This window comes from Pristiophorus japonicus, chromosome 10 (assembly GCF_044704955.1).
Source record: "Pristiophorus japonicus isolate sPriJap1 chromosome 10, sPriJap1.hap1, whole genome shotgun sequence".
Classification (NCBI taxonomy): Eukaryota; Metazoa; Chordata; class Chondrichthyes; family Pristiophoridae; genus Pristiophorus; species Pristiophorus japonicus.
This window is the reverse complement of record NC_091986.1, coordinates 59,640,098-59,657,512: the sequence shown is the minus strand read 5'-3', so window position 1 is coordinate 59,657,512 and position 17,415 is coordinate 59,640,098. Positions and strand designations below refer to the sequence as shown.

General features: G+C 44.5%; 1 protein-coding gene across 1 annotated transcript in view; it reads right to left on the bottom strand.

Moving 5' to 3' along the window:
* LOC139274591 (uncharacterized) overlaps nt 1–14,801 on the bottom strand; it is a gene marked incomplete at its 3' end in the record, with an annotated part of 80,792 nt that extends 65,991 nt beyond the window's left edge. Inside the window, exon 1 of the mRNA XM_070891271.1 lies at nt 14,742–14,801. Coding sequence (XP_070747372.1) covers nt 14,742–14,790 — 49 coding nt within the window. The remainder of the gene's footprint in view (nt 1–14,741) is intronic.
* Nucleotides 14,802–17,415: the final 2,614 nt, after the last annotated feature.

Here is a 17,415-nt window from a genome sequence, read left to right as displayed (position 1 = left end):
GATAGCCTTAGCGATGTGAAATGGGCCTTTGCAATGTATTCCGTCGTGCAAGGCTGGCGTCCATAGCAACAGCCGTTCTGCGTATGTGCTTTTTTTTAGCAAATAACTTTTCCCACGATTTGGGAGGTCAGGGGTCATCTGCACATGCTCAGAAGACAAAGGGAAGGAGAGAGTGTGTTTGTTGTGGAGAGAGAGAAGAGCTTTTATGAAGGAGTGAAGGATTGCTGATTTTTCAAGTGCTGTAGTTGTGCAGGAGTTAGATATAAAGTAAAAAGATTGCTGTAAATCTTTAAAAAGGTAAAAATTATGGAGATGTCACACGAGGATGGGAGAGAGTCTGCAGGAGGTTGCAGGGAGGAGGGCAAAACCCTTCTCTGACGAAGCAAATGACACATTGGTCAATGAAATCGAGACACGGTGGGGGCAATTAACCTAGGGTGAGCGTGGGAAACCTCCACCCCGGATGTATCAGAAAAATGGGGCAAGATCACCCTCAGTGTCCCACGATAGGCGTGAGTCCGACCAGTGCCGCAAGAGGTGGAACAGCCTGGTTGCTTCCGCAAGAGTAAGTATTAAATAGATTTTAAATTATAATGATCCACTGAATATGTAAATCTGCCAGATTTAATGAAGCTGGGTAATCTTGCGTAGCTTCCCTGCTAAGATTTGGACTGGGGTCGGAACCTGTAAGTCTAATTTGGGCACCATCTCCTTTTGGATAAAATTGGTGGATGGGGCACGACTGAGCACTGAGGGGTCCGGTCACCTTTACCCAGAGTGTGTCAGTCTCTCTGGCTGCTGTCAGTCACACAGTGACCCAGCCTGGACTGGGGGAGAGCTGCCCTGACTCACTGTCTGCCCTGGGATACTTTGGGATATTAGCTCCGGCCACACAGAGATCTCTGAGCATAGCCCATGGACACGGTGCTCCCTCCCATTACACTTCCGTCATTGGCGAGCTCACCAGCGGTCCTGATTCCCGCCCCCCCCCCCCCCACCCCGGGAACCTCCATCGGATCAAATAAACCACTTACCTCCCCACGGGCGGCAAATGCAACGGCCCGTGGATGGGGCCCTTCCTGGAGATTGTACGTGAGATGTTTGGTGTCAAGCATTAGTTCCCAAACACGATATTATTAAATATTTTCTCTAAACGTAGATGTTATAACCATGCATCCATTGTGAATACAAACCGTATTAGCATTTAACATTAGAATCTGTTGTCTTTCCGTAATAGTACCTAGTCAATTAGCTTATGCCATGCTCTTGTCACATTTGCAGAGGAAGATATCATAGTATCGGGCGGAGCAGAGGCCCACTGGAGGAGGCCCTGCTGATATACAGACCCTGACTGACTTGGAGGAAAGTGCTGCAGCACTAGTGGGCAGCCATAGACGCTCTGCCACCAGTGGTGGTGCAGATCCAGTTGTTGCACCACATGAGTAATGTGTAAAGCAGTGTAAACCAGCGGTAATTTAAAGTAATATAATGGGATTTCATTATAATATATTAATGATGTCATGTTATGCATGCAGCTTCTGTACTACTCTCAGGTTAACAACATAAGAACAGAAGAAATAGGAGCAGGAGCAGGCCATTTGACCCCTGGAGCCTACTCCGCCATTCAATAAGATCATGGCTGATCTGATCATGGACTCAGCTCCACCTGCCTGCCCTCTCCCCATAACCCTTTACTCCCTTATTGCTCAAACATCTGCCCATCTCCGCCTTAAATATATTCAATGACCCAACCTCACTGGGGCAGAGATTTCCATAGATGTACAACCATTTGATGTAATCATATGTAACATCTCTCGTTCACATTTATTGCAGTAGTGTTGCTCCTTGTATACCAGCGTAGCGCAATCATTCTCATGTCCACCTTTCTATTCTAATAACCTCAATTATGTTTTGTAGGTCATGAGACTCCCGGGGCGCAAAGGGAGGCCCTCCACGAACGCGTGTGCCGTTGCAGGTGGTCATCACCATGGGTCCAGAGGAGACTACTGAGGAGGAGGAAGATGACCAATTGTCATCTGTTGTACCTGTGGCCACGTCCTCATCGGCGGATGAAGTAGCGGGGCCAAGCGGCTTGCAGCAGGTGACTCCAAGGCATGCAGTGCCCAACGGAGGTTGAGTGGGTGAGGTAGGCACGCACTGCGATGGGAAGATCCTAACGAGGACATGGTAGCACTGTCAAGGGCGAGGGTCGACATAGGTCGAGAGCTCCTCCAGGCGATTGACCGGAAACATTGCCACAATGTCTATATGAATAATGGAGGGCATAGAGTGGATAGTTGTGGCAATGGGCCAAACGACAGATGCTGTCCATGCCTTGCTGCATGTGATAGTGCCGGGAGACAGCATTGCACCCCAAGGTGCCATCCCACCAAGCACCAGGACAGATACAAGTCAGGAGGAAGAACTTCCTTCTTACTCGGAAGACGTTTCTTCCGAAACGTCTTCTCCTCCAGCCACTGAGGAGATTCTGCCAATGTCACCCCTCCCCCACCAACAGCAGCATGCCTTGAGGTCCCCTGCTGCAAGACATTTTGGCCCCATTAGTCGGGGATTGAAACGGGGGTTTATCAGAAGGGGGGGTCAAGGTTCAGGAGGGAAGTGTGGCTGCAGGTAGGGAGCGGGGGGTGTTGTATATAGTTGTTACTTCTTGTTAAAAATATATTTTTGTTAAATGTTCACTGTTATATTATTGTTATGTTAAAAATATTGTTGAATGTTCGGGGTTGAGCGGAGGGTGAGCGGGGGCGGGGGGGGGTTGTTATATATGTTTGTTGTGAAAATTCTCAGATTTGTGTTTAACTATTAAATATTTTTATTTAACCTTTACAATTGTCCTGAAGTGTCTTCTAATAACGTAAGGTAAAACATCAATACAATGGTTGAAAACAATGGCCATGGCCAGGCCAGGCAAAGATGAAACGTAAGGCAACTATAACTGTCACCAATGTATTTCACGCAAGGCGTTCATTTATGAGCTGCTGACGCAAGAGTTTTCCAGCTGCGCAACTATCCACGGAGCTTTTCCAGTCTTGTGGGGTGAGGGGGGGGCCGTGTGTGGGCATGGGTTCATCGGCAGGCTAATTGTCCTCCCCGAGGTCCTTGTCATCCTCCTCCTTGTCCTCCTCTTCTGCCTCCCCTCTCTCCTGAGGTGGACCGATAGTCCCATCTGACAATTGCTGTCCTTTCCTCATAGCTAGGTTATGCAATATGCAGCACACCACAATAAACTCAGCGACCTGCTCAGGGTGGTATTGTAGGTTGCCTCCTGAGTGGTCCAGGCATCTGAAGTGCTGCTTAAGTACTCCAATTGTCTTTTCGACGACATTGCTTGTAGCTATATGGTTTTCATTGTATCGCTTCTCGGCTTCCATCTGGGGCTTACGCAGGGGGGTCATGAGCCAGCTGACAAGGCCAATCCTTTATCCTCCAGTATTCAACCATGACCTTGTGGCTGACTCTTAAACAGGTCAGAAACAGTGCTCTCACGCAAGATGTGTGCATCATGGATGCTCTCTGAAAATTTGCGTTTACTGCGATGATTATTTGCTTGTAGTTGATAATGAGCTGCACATTCAGGGAGTGGTATCCCTTTCGGTTCTGAAATACCTCTGCATCCTATAAAAGTGCTCGCAGGGCGATGTATGTACAGTCTATTGCTCCCTGCACCTTGGGGAAGCTTGTTTTCACGAGAAACCCAAAGCCCTCTCAGTCTGTGCCTCCCTGGTCATAGGGAAGTTTATAAAGTCCATCCTATGTGCGTAAAGGGCTTCGAATGGAGCAATGTGTGGTATGTTGAGAGATACCACAAATGTCGCCAGCTGATGCCTTAAAGGAGCCTGATGCGTAGAAGAAAAGTGCCGCAGTAACCTTAACCTCAACGGACAGTGCGGCCCTGATGGTGCTGGTAGGCTGCAGATCTGCCTTCATTAGCTGGCATATCTCACTGATGACCTCCTTTTGGAAGCACAGCCTCCTAACACTCGTGTTATTGGACAAGTACAGGTATGATCACTTTTCCCTGTAAATGCGTTGGGTGTAATGTCTCCTCCTCCGCAGCAGTCTGCCATCTCTTTGATTGGGCACATAATGCTTTTCAATATACCTTCTCCGATCTCCAGTCTGCAGGATGTGATTAGTGGCCAATACTGGTTGAGAAATTACAGGCCCCATCATTATAAATCGCTATAAATGCCCTTAATTTGTTCTCAACAGAAACAAACATGATTAGATGATTGGCAAGAGTCAAAAAGGTCCTGAAAATCAATCACAAATTGGTTCTCCTCATAAGCACTTGAAGCAGCCTTTCAGTACAGATCCTCTGATTTTCAAAATGGCATCCGTAATGCCGAGTACTGTCGAGTTATGCCAACTTAAGGTCAGGTGAGTGCAGCTTTTTTCAGCGACTTTTTCAACCAGCGATCATTTCGGCGAAATATGGGCAAAATGTCGAAAGTTGTGGTCAGCGATCATCTGGGCGAATTGTGCGCAAGTTTCCATTTTCAGCACTATTCTCGGCCTTGCACACGGAAGACGTCATATTTTTTTTAAACTTAGGCCGGACGATGCAGCACATTCATGTGTGCCGAAAGTTGGGCCGACAATAAGTGGACGATAACCGGGCGCTCGTTTCCACCTTTTAGCAAAAATGGTCGATAGCCTGCATCTCAGCATTTATATGGGCGCTAGTTGGGTGATAAATGGGTGATGATATGCTGAAGGTCTAGTCCATGGTATTTCTACTGCAAGAAAACTGGGCATCTTGCAAAGGCATGCCGACTGAAGAGTAAACAAAGATTCAATTATACTTGTAGAAATCGCCAAATGCTACATATAGCATTGAAGAGAAGCAACAGGATGAGGAGATTCTGGAGATACGCGTCATTAGGAGCACGAGGGTATCTAACAGCGATTCTTGAAGTATCGTCATCCAAGTAGACGTTGCAAGAACCAGGTTACCCATGGAAATCGACACTGGTGCATCCATAAGCGTAGTACCGGAATCATTATATCTCGGCAACTTACGAGATTTTTCGATGGAAAGGCGAAGATATAACTGCGAGGCTAAACAAGGGCTGATCACACTGCTGGGCATGTATTATAGATCCAAAATAGTGGGAGGGAGATAGAGGAGCAAATATGTAGGCCAATTTCTGTGACGTCCAAAAACCATAGGGCGGTAATAGTAGGGGATTTTAACTATCCTAATATTGATTGGGACAAATATAGTGTGAAGGGTATAGAGGGTGTGGAAATCTTAATATGCATTTAAGAGAACTTTTTTAGTCAGTATGTAACAAACCCAACATGAGAGGGGGTGATTTTGGATTTAGTTTTGGGTAATGAAGCTGGGCAGGTGGAAAGGATATCAGTGGGAGAGCACTTGGGTGCCAGTGACCATAATTCAGTCAGGTTAAAGTTAGTTATGGATAAGGACAAGGATAGACCAGGAATAAAAGTCCCAAATTGGGGAATAGTTGAGGTGTGATTTGGACACAGTGGACTGGAAACAGCTACCTGTATGAAAATCAGTGTCGGAACACTGGGAGATATTCAAGAAGGAGATCCGGAGGGCTCAGGCCAAACATGTTCCTTTAAAAAATAACATTTCTAGAGCCCACTGGATGTCTAGGGACTTACAGGGGAGGATAAAGAAAAAAAGGGAAACTTATGACATATACCAACAGCTAAATACAGTAGAATCTTTGGAGGAATATAGAAAGCTCAGAGATAAAATTAAAAAGGATATTAGGAATGTTAACTGAGAGCATGAAAAGTTCTTGGCAAGCAAAATTAAGGAAAACCCAAAGATGTTCTATAAATATATTAAGAGCAAGAGGATAAATAAAGAAAGGGTAGGGCCGATTAGAGACCATGAGGGTACTCTTTGTGTGGAGGCGGAAGATGTTGGTATGGTTCTTAATGAATACCTTGCGCCTGTTTTCACAAAGGAAAGGGGCAATGCATATACTGCTATCGAGGAGGAGTATGAAATTCTGCATGAAATAAACATAATGAGAGAGGAGGTATTAGGGGGTTTAGCAGCTTTGAAAGTAGATAAGCCCCAGGCCCGGATGAAATGCATCCTAGGCTTTTAGGCGAAGTAAAAGAGGAAATAGCAGAGGCCTTGACCATCATTTTGCAATCCTCTTTGGATTTGGGCATGGTGCCGGAGGACAGCTAATATGGTACCCTTGTTTAAGAAGGGAGAAAGGGATAGGCCAAGTATTTACAGGCCTGTCAGCCTAACATCAGTGGTGGGAAAATTATTGGAAAAAATTCTGAAAGACAGGATAAATCTACCTTTAGAAACGCAAGGATGAATTGGGGATAGTCAGCACTGATTTATTAAGGGAAGATCATGTTTGACTAACCTGATTGAAATTTTTGAGGGGGTGACCAGGATGGTTGATTAGGGTAGTGCATACAATGTAGTGTATATGATCTTTAGCAAATCTTTTGTTAAGGTCCCACATGGTAGACTGGTCACGAAAGTTAAAGCCATTGGATCCAGGGCAAAGTGGCAACTTGGATCCAAAATTGGCTTAGAGGTAGAAAGCAAAGGGTTATGGATGATGGATGTTTTTGTGACTGGAGGGATGTTTCCAATGGGGTTCCCTAGGGCTCAGTACTGGGTCTGAGGCATAGAATACATGAGCAGGGAGATTATGCTTAAATTGTATAATACACTGCTTAGGACACAGCTGGAGTACTGCATGCAGTTCTGGTCATCGTATTATAGGATTATGTGATTGCACTCGAGAGGGTGCAGAGGAGACTTACTAGGATGCTGCCTGGAATGGAGAATCTTATCTATGAGGACAGATTGGATAGGCTGGGTTTGTTCTCATTGGTACAGAGGAGGCTGAGAGGAGACCTCATTGAGGTGTATAAATTTTTGAGGGGTCTGGATATGGTGGACAACAAGGGCCGATTTCCCTTGGTGAAGGGATCAATTACGAGGGGGCATAGTTTTAAGGTGGTTGGTGGAAGGTTCAGAGGGGATTCGAGGTGAGGCTTCTTCGCACAGCGAATTGTGGGGGTCTGGAACACACTGCCAGGAAGGGTGGTGGATGCAGAAACCCTCACCACATTTACAAGATGCTTGGATGGGCACTTGAAGTGCCGTAACCTGCAGGGTTACAAATCTAGAGCTGGTAAGTGGGATTAGACTGGATACCCTCTTGTTTACTGGTGCAGATATGATGGTAAGTACTGCAGGGAATCAAATACAGCCAGGGTGATCTCCTGGACGAGTTTCGATCGGCTGGATGGGTCGGAGAGGAATTTTCCCATTTTTTTTCCCCAATTGACCTGGGTTTTTAAATCTGGTTTTTTGCCTCTTCCAGGAGATCGCATAGCTCCGGTTGGGATGGAGTGTAGAATGTTGCGATGCATGGGGTATCGCAGTTGTGTGGGGTGGACTGGTTGGGCCGGATGCTCTTCACCTTTCCACCATGGTTCATTGTTCATAGGTTTATATATAGCTAGTGACCGAAGGCCGTGTACGTCTTTGGCAGCCGACACTGACGTGATGGGCTGAAATGGCCTCCTGCATTGTAGATTTCTATGTTTCTATGAGGCTACTCGGTAGGTTGTATCACCGTACTGATGAAATATAAGGATCAGTTTCAGAGCTTGCCTCTCTTAGCAGTGGCAGGAGACAAGCCTGTCTTAATGAGTAGAAATTGGTTTGGATCACTGAAGGATGATGCCAAACAGTTTCTGAATGTGTTCTGCGAAACAGTCCAATCCAAGGCTTCAAGGTGAGTGTCAGAGTGCAGAAGGATGCTAGACCAGTTTACTGAAAGCCACATCCTGTACCATACACACTCAAGTAGAAAGTTGAGCAAGAACTCAAAAGACTGAGGACATTATCTCTAAGGTAGAAGAGATTGGTAGAGCAATCAAACATTACCCAGTTATGTCTATGCTTACCTAGCAGATGGCTGGCCAAACCAGGTATCATAGAAAGATATTTATCCATACTTTATTCATAGAAATGCATTATCAGTGGATAAAGATTGCATCATGCAGGGTGCAAGACTAGTTATTCCAAATAAGTTCAGGTCCAAATGTTAGAAGCTCTTCATGACAAACACCTGGGAATGTGTTTGACCAAGAGTTTTGCACGGAGTTACTTAAGGTGGCCAAGTCTGGATAAAGATACCGAGTGCATCGTTAGTCAGTGTATAACATGTCAATCGGTAAGTAAGAAACCGCCATCATGGAAATAGCCTCTTAGGTTGTGGCAAAAGTTACATATAGATTTTTCTGAGCTAGAGGACAACAATTGTTCATTGTGATTGATAGCCATTCAAGATGAGTAGAGGTGTTCCCGATGTGGAAAATAACAAGTAAAACATTAGGTAAGTTGCGAAGATTGTTTTCTTCATATGGCCTACCAGAAAAAATTGTGTCTGATAATGGGCTGCATTTTTGTTCAGAAGAATTTGCACAGTTCATGAGCAGAAATGGTGTGAAACATACCAAGGTTCCACTGTACCACCCTGCTTCAAATGGTGCAGCAGAGCTCAAATTACAAATTTTAAACATGCCCTCATCAAGCAAATGTTGGATCCACATCCAAGGAAATGGCAGATGTCGTTGGACCACAAACTAGCAAATTTTCTGATTACTTATCGTAATACTCCTCATGAATCTACTGGTAGAACACCAGCAGAGTTGTTTCTCAAACGACAGCCACAAAATAGGTTCTCGTTGTTAAAGCCAAACTGGCACTGTCAGTAGAAAAGAAGCAATTAAGACAGAAAGAGAATCATGATAGAGGCAGACTAAGAGAGAGAAGTGTGAAATTGAATCAGAAGGTTGGAGTGAAGAACTATCACCATAAATGGTTAAAGTGGTTACCAGGAAGAGTAGTGAAGATATGTGGTCCTTGCACACATTTGGTCAAGATGTTTGATCATGGAAAGTTTAGGTTTGTTCACATTGATCATATTTTACCTACAGGTATGGAAGGATTTGAAAGTTGGGATAATTTGATTACTTCTGATGAATCAGTTAGACTTGTTACAAGTGGAGTACCAATAGCAAATCTTACATCAGATACACTAGAAAAAAGTCCAAGAGAAACTCATAATTTAAGTGTGAGTCCGAGTCAGGCAGACAAACAATCTGAAGTTGTAGAGAGTCAAAATATAGATCAAGGGTTGCCCTTGGAGAAAAACTCTCCTCAGGCTCAGCCTAGAATGAGTCTGAGTTCCACACCATGTTTGGAAGGTTCTGTTCAAGAGCGAAGGTATTCTCTTTGAGACAGAAAACCAGTGGTTGAGTTTGATTAGTAAGTTTGATTTTGTTGCGTATAACCATGCAAGTTATGTATGATGATTATTTTTTTAAGATTACTTTTTCATTAAGGAGGGAGCAGTATAATATAGAGCTCATCCTAGTGGACTGCAGCTTCACCTAGTTGACTACTGCGGTAATGCAACTATAGCTGTAGCTAATAAAATGATCATGTGACAAGGATTGTGATGTTGTAAAGAATATATCACAGAACGCCCTTCCCTGACAGCACTGTGGGTGTACCTTCACCACAGGGACTGCAGTGGTTCAAGAAGGTGGCTCACCACCATCTTCTTTTCAAGAGCATTACACTTTCCTTCAGCCACTGAGCCAATTTTGGATCCAATTTTCCACTCTCCCTTGGATCCCATGGGCTTATACTTTTCTGATCAGCCTATCATGTGGGACCTTGTCAAAAGCCTTGCTAAAATCTATGGGACCGAAATTGGTGAAGACTCCCGCCCGCCCATGTGCTGCCCAAAGGACCGATCATGGCTGGTGAGGTATCTGAAATATAGAAACATAGACATAGAAACATAGAAAATAGGTGGAGGAGTAGCCCATTCGGCCCTTCAAGCCTGCACCACCATTCGATAAGATCATGGCTGATCATTCCCTCAGTACCCCTTTCCTGCTTTCTCTCCATACCCCTCAATCCCCCTAGCAGTAAGGGCCATATCTAACTCCCTTTTCAACATATCCAATGAACTGGCATCAACAACTCTCTGCGACAGGGAATTCCACAGGTTAACAACTCTCTGAGTGAAGAAGTTTCTCCCCATCTCAGTCCAAAATGGCCTACCCCTTATCCTAAGACTGTGTCCCCCGGTTCTGGACTTCCCCAACATCGGGAACAATCTACCTATATCTAACCTGTCCCGTCCCGTCAGAATCTTGCAAGTTTCTATGAGATCCCCTCTCATCCTTCTAAACTCCAAAGTATAAAGGCCCATTTGATCCAGTCTCTCCGCATATGTCAGTCCAGCCATCCTGGGAATCAGTCTGGTGAACATTCGCTGCACTTCCTCAATAGCAAGAACGTCCTTCCTCAGATGAGGAGACCAAAACTGAACACAATATTCCAGGTGAGGCCTCACCAAGGCCATGTACAACTGCAGTAAGACCTCTCTGCTCCTATACTCAAATCCCCGAGCTATGAACGCCAACATACCATTTGCCTTCTTCACCGCCTGCTATACCTGTATGGCACCTTTCAATGACTGATGAACCATGACAGCCAGATCTCGTTGCACCTCCCCTTTTCCTAGTCTGCCACCATTCAGATAATATTCTGTCTTTGTGCTTTTGCCCCCAAAGTGGATAACCTCACATTTATCCACATTATACTGCATCTGCCATGCATTTGCCCACTCACCTAACCTGTCTAAGTCACCCTGCAGCCTCTTAGCGTCCCCCTCACAGCTCACATCACCACCCAGTTTAGTGTCAACTGCAAACTTGGAGATATTACACTCAATTCCTTCATCCAAATCATTGATGTATATTGTAAAGAGCTGGGGTCCCAGCACTGAGCCCTGCGGCACTTCAGTAGTCACTGCCTGCCATTCTGAAAAGGACCTGTTTATCCCAACTCTCTGCTTCCTGTCTGTCAACCAGTTAACTATCCATGTCAGTATATTACCCCCAATACCATGTGCTTTGATTTTGCACACCAATCTCTTGTGTGGGACCTTGTCAAAAGCCTTTTGAAAGTCCAAATACACTACATCCACTGGTTCTCCCTTGTCCACTCCAGTAGTTAGATCTTCAAAAAATTCCAGAAGATTTGTCAAGCGTGATTTCCCCTTCATAAATCCATGCTGACTTGGACCGATCCTGTCACTGCTTTCCAAATGCGCTGCTATTTCATCCTTAATAATTGATTCCAACATTTTCCCCACCACTGATGTCAGGCTAACCAGTCTATAATTACCCGTTTTCTCTCTCCCTCCCTTTTTAAAAAATGGTATTACATTAGCTATCCTCCAGTCCATAGGAACTGATCCCGAGTCGATAGACTGTTGGAAAATAATCACCAATGAATCCACTATTTCTAGGGCCACTTCCTTAAGTACTCTGGGATGCAGACTATCAGGCACCGGGGATTTATCGGCCTTCAACCCCATCAATTTCTCTTCACATATCTGTAGAAGCTTTTACAGTCAGTTTTTATGTTCCCGGTAAGCTTCTTCTCGTACTCTATTTTGCCCCTCTTAATTAAACCCTTTGTCGGTCCTCTGCTGAATTCTAAATTTCTCCCCGTCCTCAGGTTTGCTGCTTTTTCTGGCCAATTTTCTGCCTCTTCCTTGGATTTAACACTATCCTTAATTTCCCTTGTTAGCCACGGTTGAGCCATCTTCCCCATTTTATTTTCATTCCAGACAGGGATGTACAATTGCTGAAGTTCATCCATGTGATCTTTAAATGTTTGCCATTGCCTATCCACCGTCAACCCTTTAAGTATCATTTGCCAGTCTATTCTCGCCAATTCACGCCTCAAACCATCGAAGTTACCTTTCCTTAAGTTCAGGACCCTAGTTTCTGAAATAACTATGTCACTCTCCATCTTAATAAAGAATTCTACCATATTATGGCCACTCTTCCCCAAGGGGCCTCGCACAACAAGATTGATAATTAGTCCCTTCTCATTACACATCACCCAGTCGAGGATGGCCAGCTCTCTAGTTGGTTCCTCGACATATTGGTCAAAAAAACCATCCCTAATACACTCCAGGAAATGCTCCTCCACCGCTTTGCTACCAATTTGGTTAGCCCAATCTATATGTAAATTAAAGTCTCGCATGATAACTGCTGTATCTTTATTGCACACAATCCTTATTTCTTGTTTGATGCTGTCCCCATCCTCATTACTACTGTTTGGTGGTCTGTACACAACTCCCACCAGCGTTTTCTGCCCTTTGGTATTCTGTAGCTCCACCCATACCGATTTCACACCATTCAAGCCAATGTCGTTCATTACTAGTGCATTAATTTCCTCTTTAACCAGTAACGCCATCCCGCCTCCTTTTCCTTTCTGTCTATCCTTCCTAAATGTTGAATACTCCTGGATGTTGACTTCCCAGCCTTGGTCATCCTGGAGCCATGTCTCTGTGATGCCAATTACATCATATCCATTAACTGCTATCTCTGCAGTTAATTCGTCCACGTTATTTCGAATACTCCTCGCATTGAGGCACAGAGCCTTCAGGCTTGTCTTTTTAACACACTTTGCCCTTTTAGAATTTTGCTGTAATGTGGCCCTTTCTATTTTTTGCCTTGGGTTTCTCTGCCCTTCACTTTTACTATTCTCCTTTCTATCTTTTGCTTCTGTCTCCCTTTTATTTCCCTCTGCCTCCCTGCATAGGTTCCCATCTCCCTGCCATATTAGTTTAACTCTTCCCCAACAGCTCTAGCAAACACTCCCCCAAGGACACTGGTTCCGGTCATCCCCAGGTGCAGACCATCCAGTTTGTATTGGTCCCACCTACCCCAGCTCCAAAACACGGATCTCGAGCTGCCGTAGCTGGTGACACTTTCTGTACACGTGGTCATCTCGGCCATGAGAAGCGTCCAGGACTTCTCACATGGCACAGGATGTGCATTCCACAGGACTGAGCTGCTCTGCTATGCCTCTATTTAATAGACTAAGACCTAACCTTGCAAAAATAAACTTAAAACTAAAAAAAACACTGATCAGCTACTCACCAATCAGCTCCTTCCCTTGTGCCAAAGTCACTTTTTCTTTTCTGATGTCACACTTTCGAATTCTGCCTCTGTTGAGTTGCTGCTGATCTCACTCTGCTCCCGCTCAGATCTCGCCCAGGTCCACTACCTCCTCCGCTCTCGGGCCTGCACTCTGTGCCTATCCCTTTTATTCCATGGGCTTCAACTTTGCTGGCAATCCTATTATGTGGCACTTTATCAAACACCTTTTGAAAGTCTATGTACTCCACATCAACTGCATTGACCTCATCAACCTTCTCTGTTACTTCATCAAAAAACTCACTCAAGTTAGTTAAACACGATTTGCCTTTAACAAATCCATACTGGTTTTCCTTAATTAATCCACACTGTCCAAGTGACTGTTAACTTTCTAAAAGCTTCCCCACTTCCATGGTTAAACTGACTAGACTGTACTTGCTGGGTTTATCCTTACATCCTTTTTTGAACAAAGGTGTGTAACATTTGCAAATCTCGAGTCCTCTGGCACCTCTCCTGTATCCAGGGAGAATTGGAAGATTATGGCCAGTACTTCCGCAATCTTCATCTTTACATCCCTCAGCATCCTAGGATGCATCCCATCTGGTCCTGGTGATGTATCTACTTTAAGTACAGCCAGTCTTTCTAGTACCTCCTTTTTATCAATTTTTATGTCATCCACCTTTTTCAGTATAACTTTGGCAGCATCTTCTTCCTTGCTAATCACAGATGCAAAGTACTTATTTAGTACCTAAGCCATGCCCTCTGCCTCCATGCGAAGCTCTCCTTTTTGGTCCCTAATCGGCCAAACCCCTCCTCTCACTACCTGTTTACTATTTATCTGCCTGTCGAAGACTTTTAAAGTTGGAATTTTACTCCCAATGCCATCTTTGGTTTTACTTTTTGAATGGAATTGTCCTTCCAATCATCTCACTCTCTACTTCTACTCAGGCAGATGCTATCAGAACAGTAAAAATAAATACTTGCATTCATATAGTGCCTTTCACGACCACCGGATGTCTCAAAGCACTTTACAGCCAATTAAGTATTCACTGTTGTAATATAGGAGACACAGCAGCCAAATTGTGCACAGCAAGCTCCCACAAACATCAATGTGATAATGACCATATACTATGTTTTAGATGTTAAATATTAGATAGATTAAATATTTGCCAGATCACCAGGGATAACTCCCTTGCTCTTTTTCGAAATAGACTTCTACCTGAGAAAGCAGGCAGGGTCTCATCTGAATGACAGCATCTCTAAAAGTGCAGCACTCCGTGAGTACAGCCCAGGTTTTTAGGCTGAAGTCTCTGGAGTGGGATCTGAACTCACAACTTTCAGTAACTCAGAAGTTGACAGTGCTATCAACTGAGCCACAGCTGGCATTAGTGCCAAGTGTGATTGCTATAAACAGATCACTGAACCTGTCTATTGTCTGGTAATTGCTGATAAGAATCTTAGATCAATGTAAAAATAATTAGACTATTGCATACATTCCATTCACAAATTGTTGTTGCAAAGTGCATTTTATTCAAATGATAAAGGTTACCAGTGCAACTGATATCTACGCTACAGAAGGGATTGTTCAAACTAAAATCTAGGCTTCATCAGATAAAAGAATTAAACTACCCATCGATGTAGCCAGAAAACTTTGCTCTCTTTAATATCTGAATGTTTTAAGTGTTAGAAACAAAGAATGTTTGGAAACTTACCATTTGTGCTGAGGAACTGACATATAAGAAGACAGAATATAACATCCATTTTCAGAGGAGTCAAACGCACAACTGATAACAATCTCTGTTCTGATCAAAAAGGAAGTAACTGGGTGTCAGGTGACAGAAAACCAAATGACTAACCAAACTTGCATTATTCCTCTACAGTCAGCACCTACTTTAAAAAAAATTCTGCAAAAGCCTCCTGGGTTTCACATAGATAAGGGGGTGATGAAAAGTTGTATCTGAAATGTTCACTTGTCTCTCTCTTTCAAATCTTGCTGGAGTCTTTGTGCATCGCCAACATTTTCTGTTTTAGAAACATAGAAAATAGGTGCAGGAGCAGGCCATTCAGCCCTTCTAGCCTGCACCGCCATTCAACGAGTTCATGGCTAACATGAAACTTCAGTACCCACTTCCTGCTTTCACGCCATACCCCTTGATCCCCCGAGTAGTAAGGACTTCATCTAACTCCCTTTTGAATATATTTAGTGAATTGGCCTCAACTACTTCCTGTGGTAGAGAATTCCACAGGTTCACCACTCTCTGGGTGAAGAAGTTTCTCCTTATCTCGGTCCTAAATGGCTTACCCCTTATCCTTAGACTGTGACCCCTGGTTCTGGACTTCCCCAACATTGGGAACATTCTTCCTGCATCCAACCTGTCCAAACCCGTCAGAATTTTAAACGTTTCTATGAGGTCCCCTCTCACTCTTCTGAACTCCAGTGAATACAAGCCCAGTTGATTCAGTCTTTCTTGATAGGTCAGTCCCACCATCCCGGGAATCAGTCTGGTGAATCTTCGCTGCACTCCCTCAACAGCAAGTATGTCCTTCCTCAAGTTAGGAGACCAAAACTGTACACAATACTCCAGGTGTGGCCTCACCAAGGCCCTGTACAACTGTAGCAACACCTCCCTGCCCCTGTACTCAAATCCCCTCGCTATGAAGGCCAACATGCCATTTGCTTTCTTAACCGCCTGCTGTACCTGCATGCCAACCTTCAATGACTGATGTACCATGACACCCAGGTCTCGTTGCACCTTCCCTTTTCCTAATCTGTCACCATTCAGATAATAGTCTGTCTCTCTGTTTTTACCACCAAAGTGGATAACCTCACATTTATCCACATTATACTTCATCTGCCACGCATTTGCCCACTCACCTAACCTATCCAAGTCACTCTGTAGCCTCATAGCATCCTCCTCGCAGCTCACACTGCCACCCAACTTAGTGTCATCCGCAAATTTGGAGATACTACATTTAATCCCTTCGTCTAAATCATTAATGTATAATGTAAACAGCTGGGGCCCCAGCACAGAACCCTGCGGTACCCCACTAGTCACTGCCTGCCATTCCGAAAAGTACCCATTTACTCCTACTCTTTGCTTCCTGTCTGACAACCAGTTCTCAATCCACGTCAGCACACTACCCCCAATCCCATGTGCTTTAACTTTGCACATTAATCTCCTGTGTGGGACCTTGTCGAAAGCCTTCTGAAAGTCCAAATATACCACATCAACTGGTACTCCTTTGTCCACTTTATTGGAAACATCCTCAAAAAATTCCAGAAGATTTGTCAAGCATGATCTCCCTTTTACAAATCCATGCTGACTTGGACCTATCATGTCACCATTTTCCAAATGCGCTGCTATGACATCCTTAATAATTGATTCCATCATTTTACCCACTACTGAGGTCAGGCTGACCGGTCTATAATTCCCTGCTTTCTCTCTCCCTCCTTTTTTAAAAAGTGGGGTTACATTGGCTACCCTCCACTCGATAGGAACTGATCCAGAGTCAATGGAATGTTGGAAAATGACTGTCAATGCATCCGCTATTTCCAAGGCCACCTCCTTAAGTACTCTGGGATGCAGTCCATCAGGCCCTGGGGATTTATCGGCCTTCAATCCCATCAATTTCCCCAACACAATTTCCCGACTAATAAAGATTTCCCTCAGTTCCTCCTCCTTAATAGACCCTCTGACCACTTTTATATCCGGAAGGTTGTTTGTGTCCTCCTTAGTGAATACTGAACCAAAGTACTTGTTCAATTGGTCTGCCATTTCTTTGTTCCCCGTTATGACTTCCCCTGATTCTGACTGCATTTACAGGGCTAGAAATTTGGTTGTTTAGCGCCACCATTAGCACCAGAGAGGGATGCTAAGGGGCCGCTATACAACTACTGCCCGAGCGCCACACTGTCAGCTCCTGCCTCGAACTTCAGTGAAGGTTTAGCAATGGTGCTGACAGTTTGCGCTCGCTCGCTAGCACCGCCCACTCCGTGATGTCACCGAGTGTGCAACGCCTCCGCAGGCATGTGCTTGAAAAATGTACTCTTTCGCCTGCGTTAGCGCCTGGTGCTGACATCGGCAGGAGATAACAGTTGGTACAGTGTTGATTCCAGGACAATATCGTACAGAGTGCAAGGTAAGTGATGACATTTCAGTTTTTCAATTTCTATTTATTTGTTGCAGTAGTGGGGAAGTGTGAGTGAAGTTTATTGAAATTTTCACAAGTATTTATTTTTTCAGCGTCTTGCACTAGGATGCTGGCATGTCAAAAAATTGAGTAGGCCTCCTTTGCTACTGTTCCGTTAGCACCCACTCTCCTCTTGCGGTGCGATACCACATTTCCAGCCCAGTCTTTAAACAAAGTGGTGAATACATAGCATGG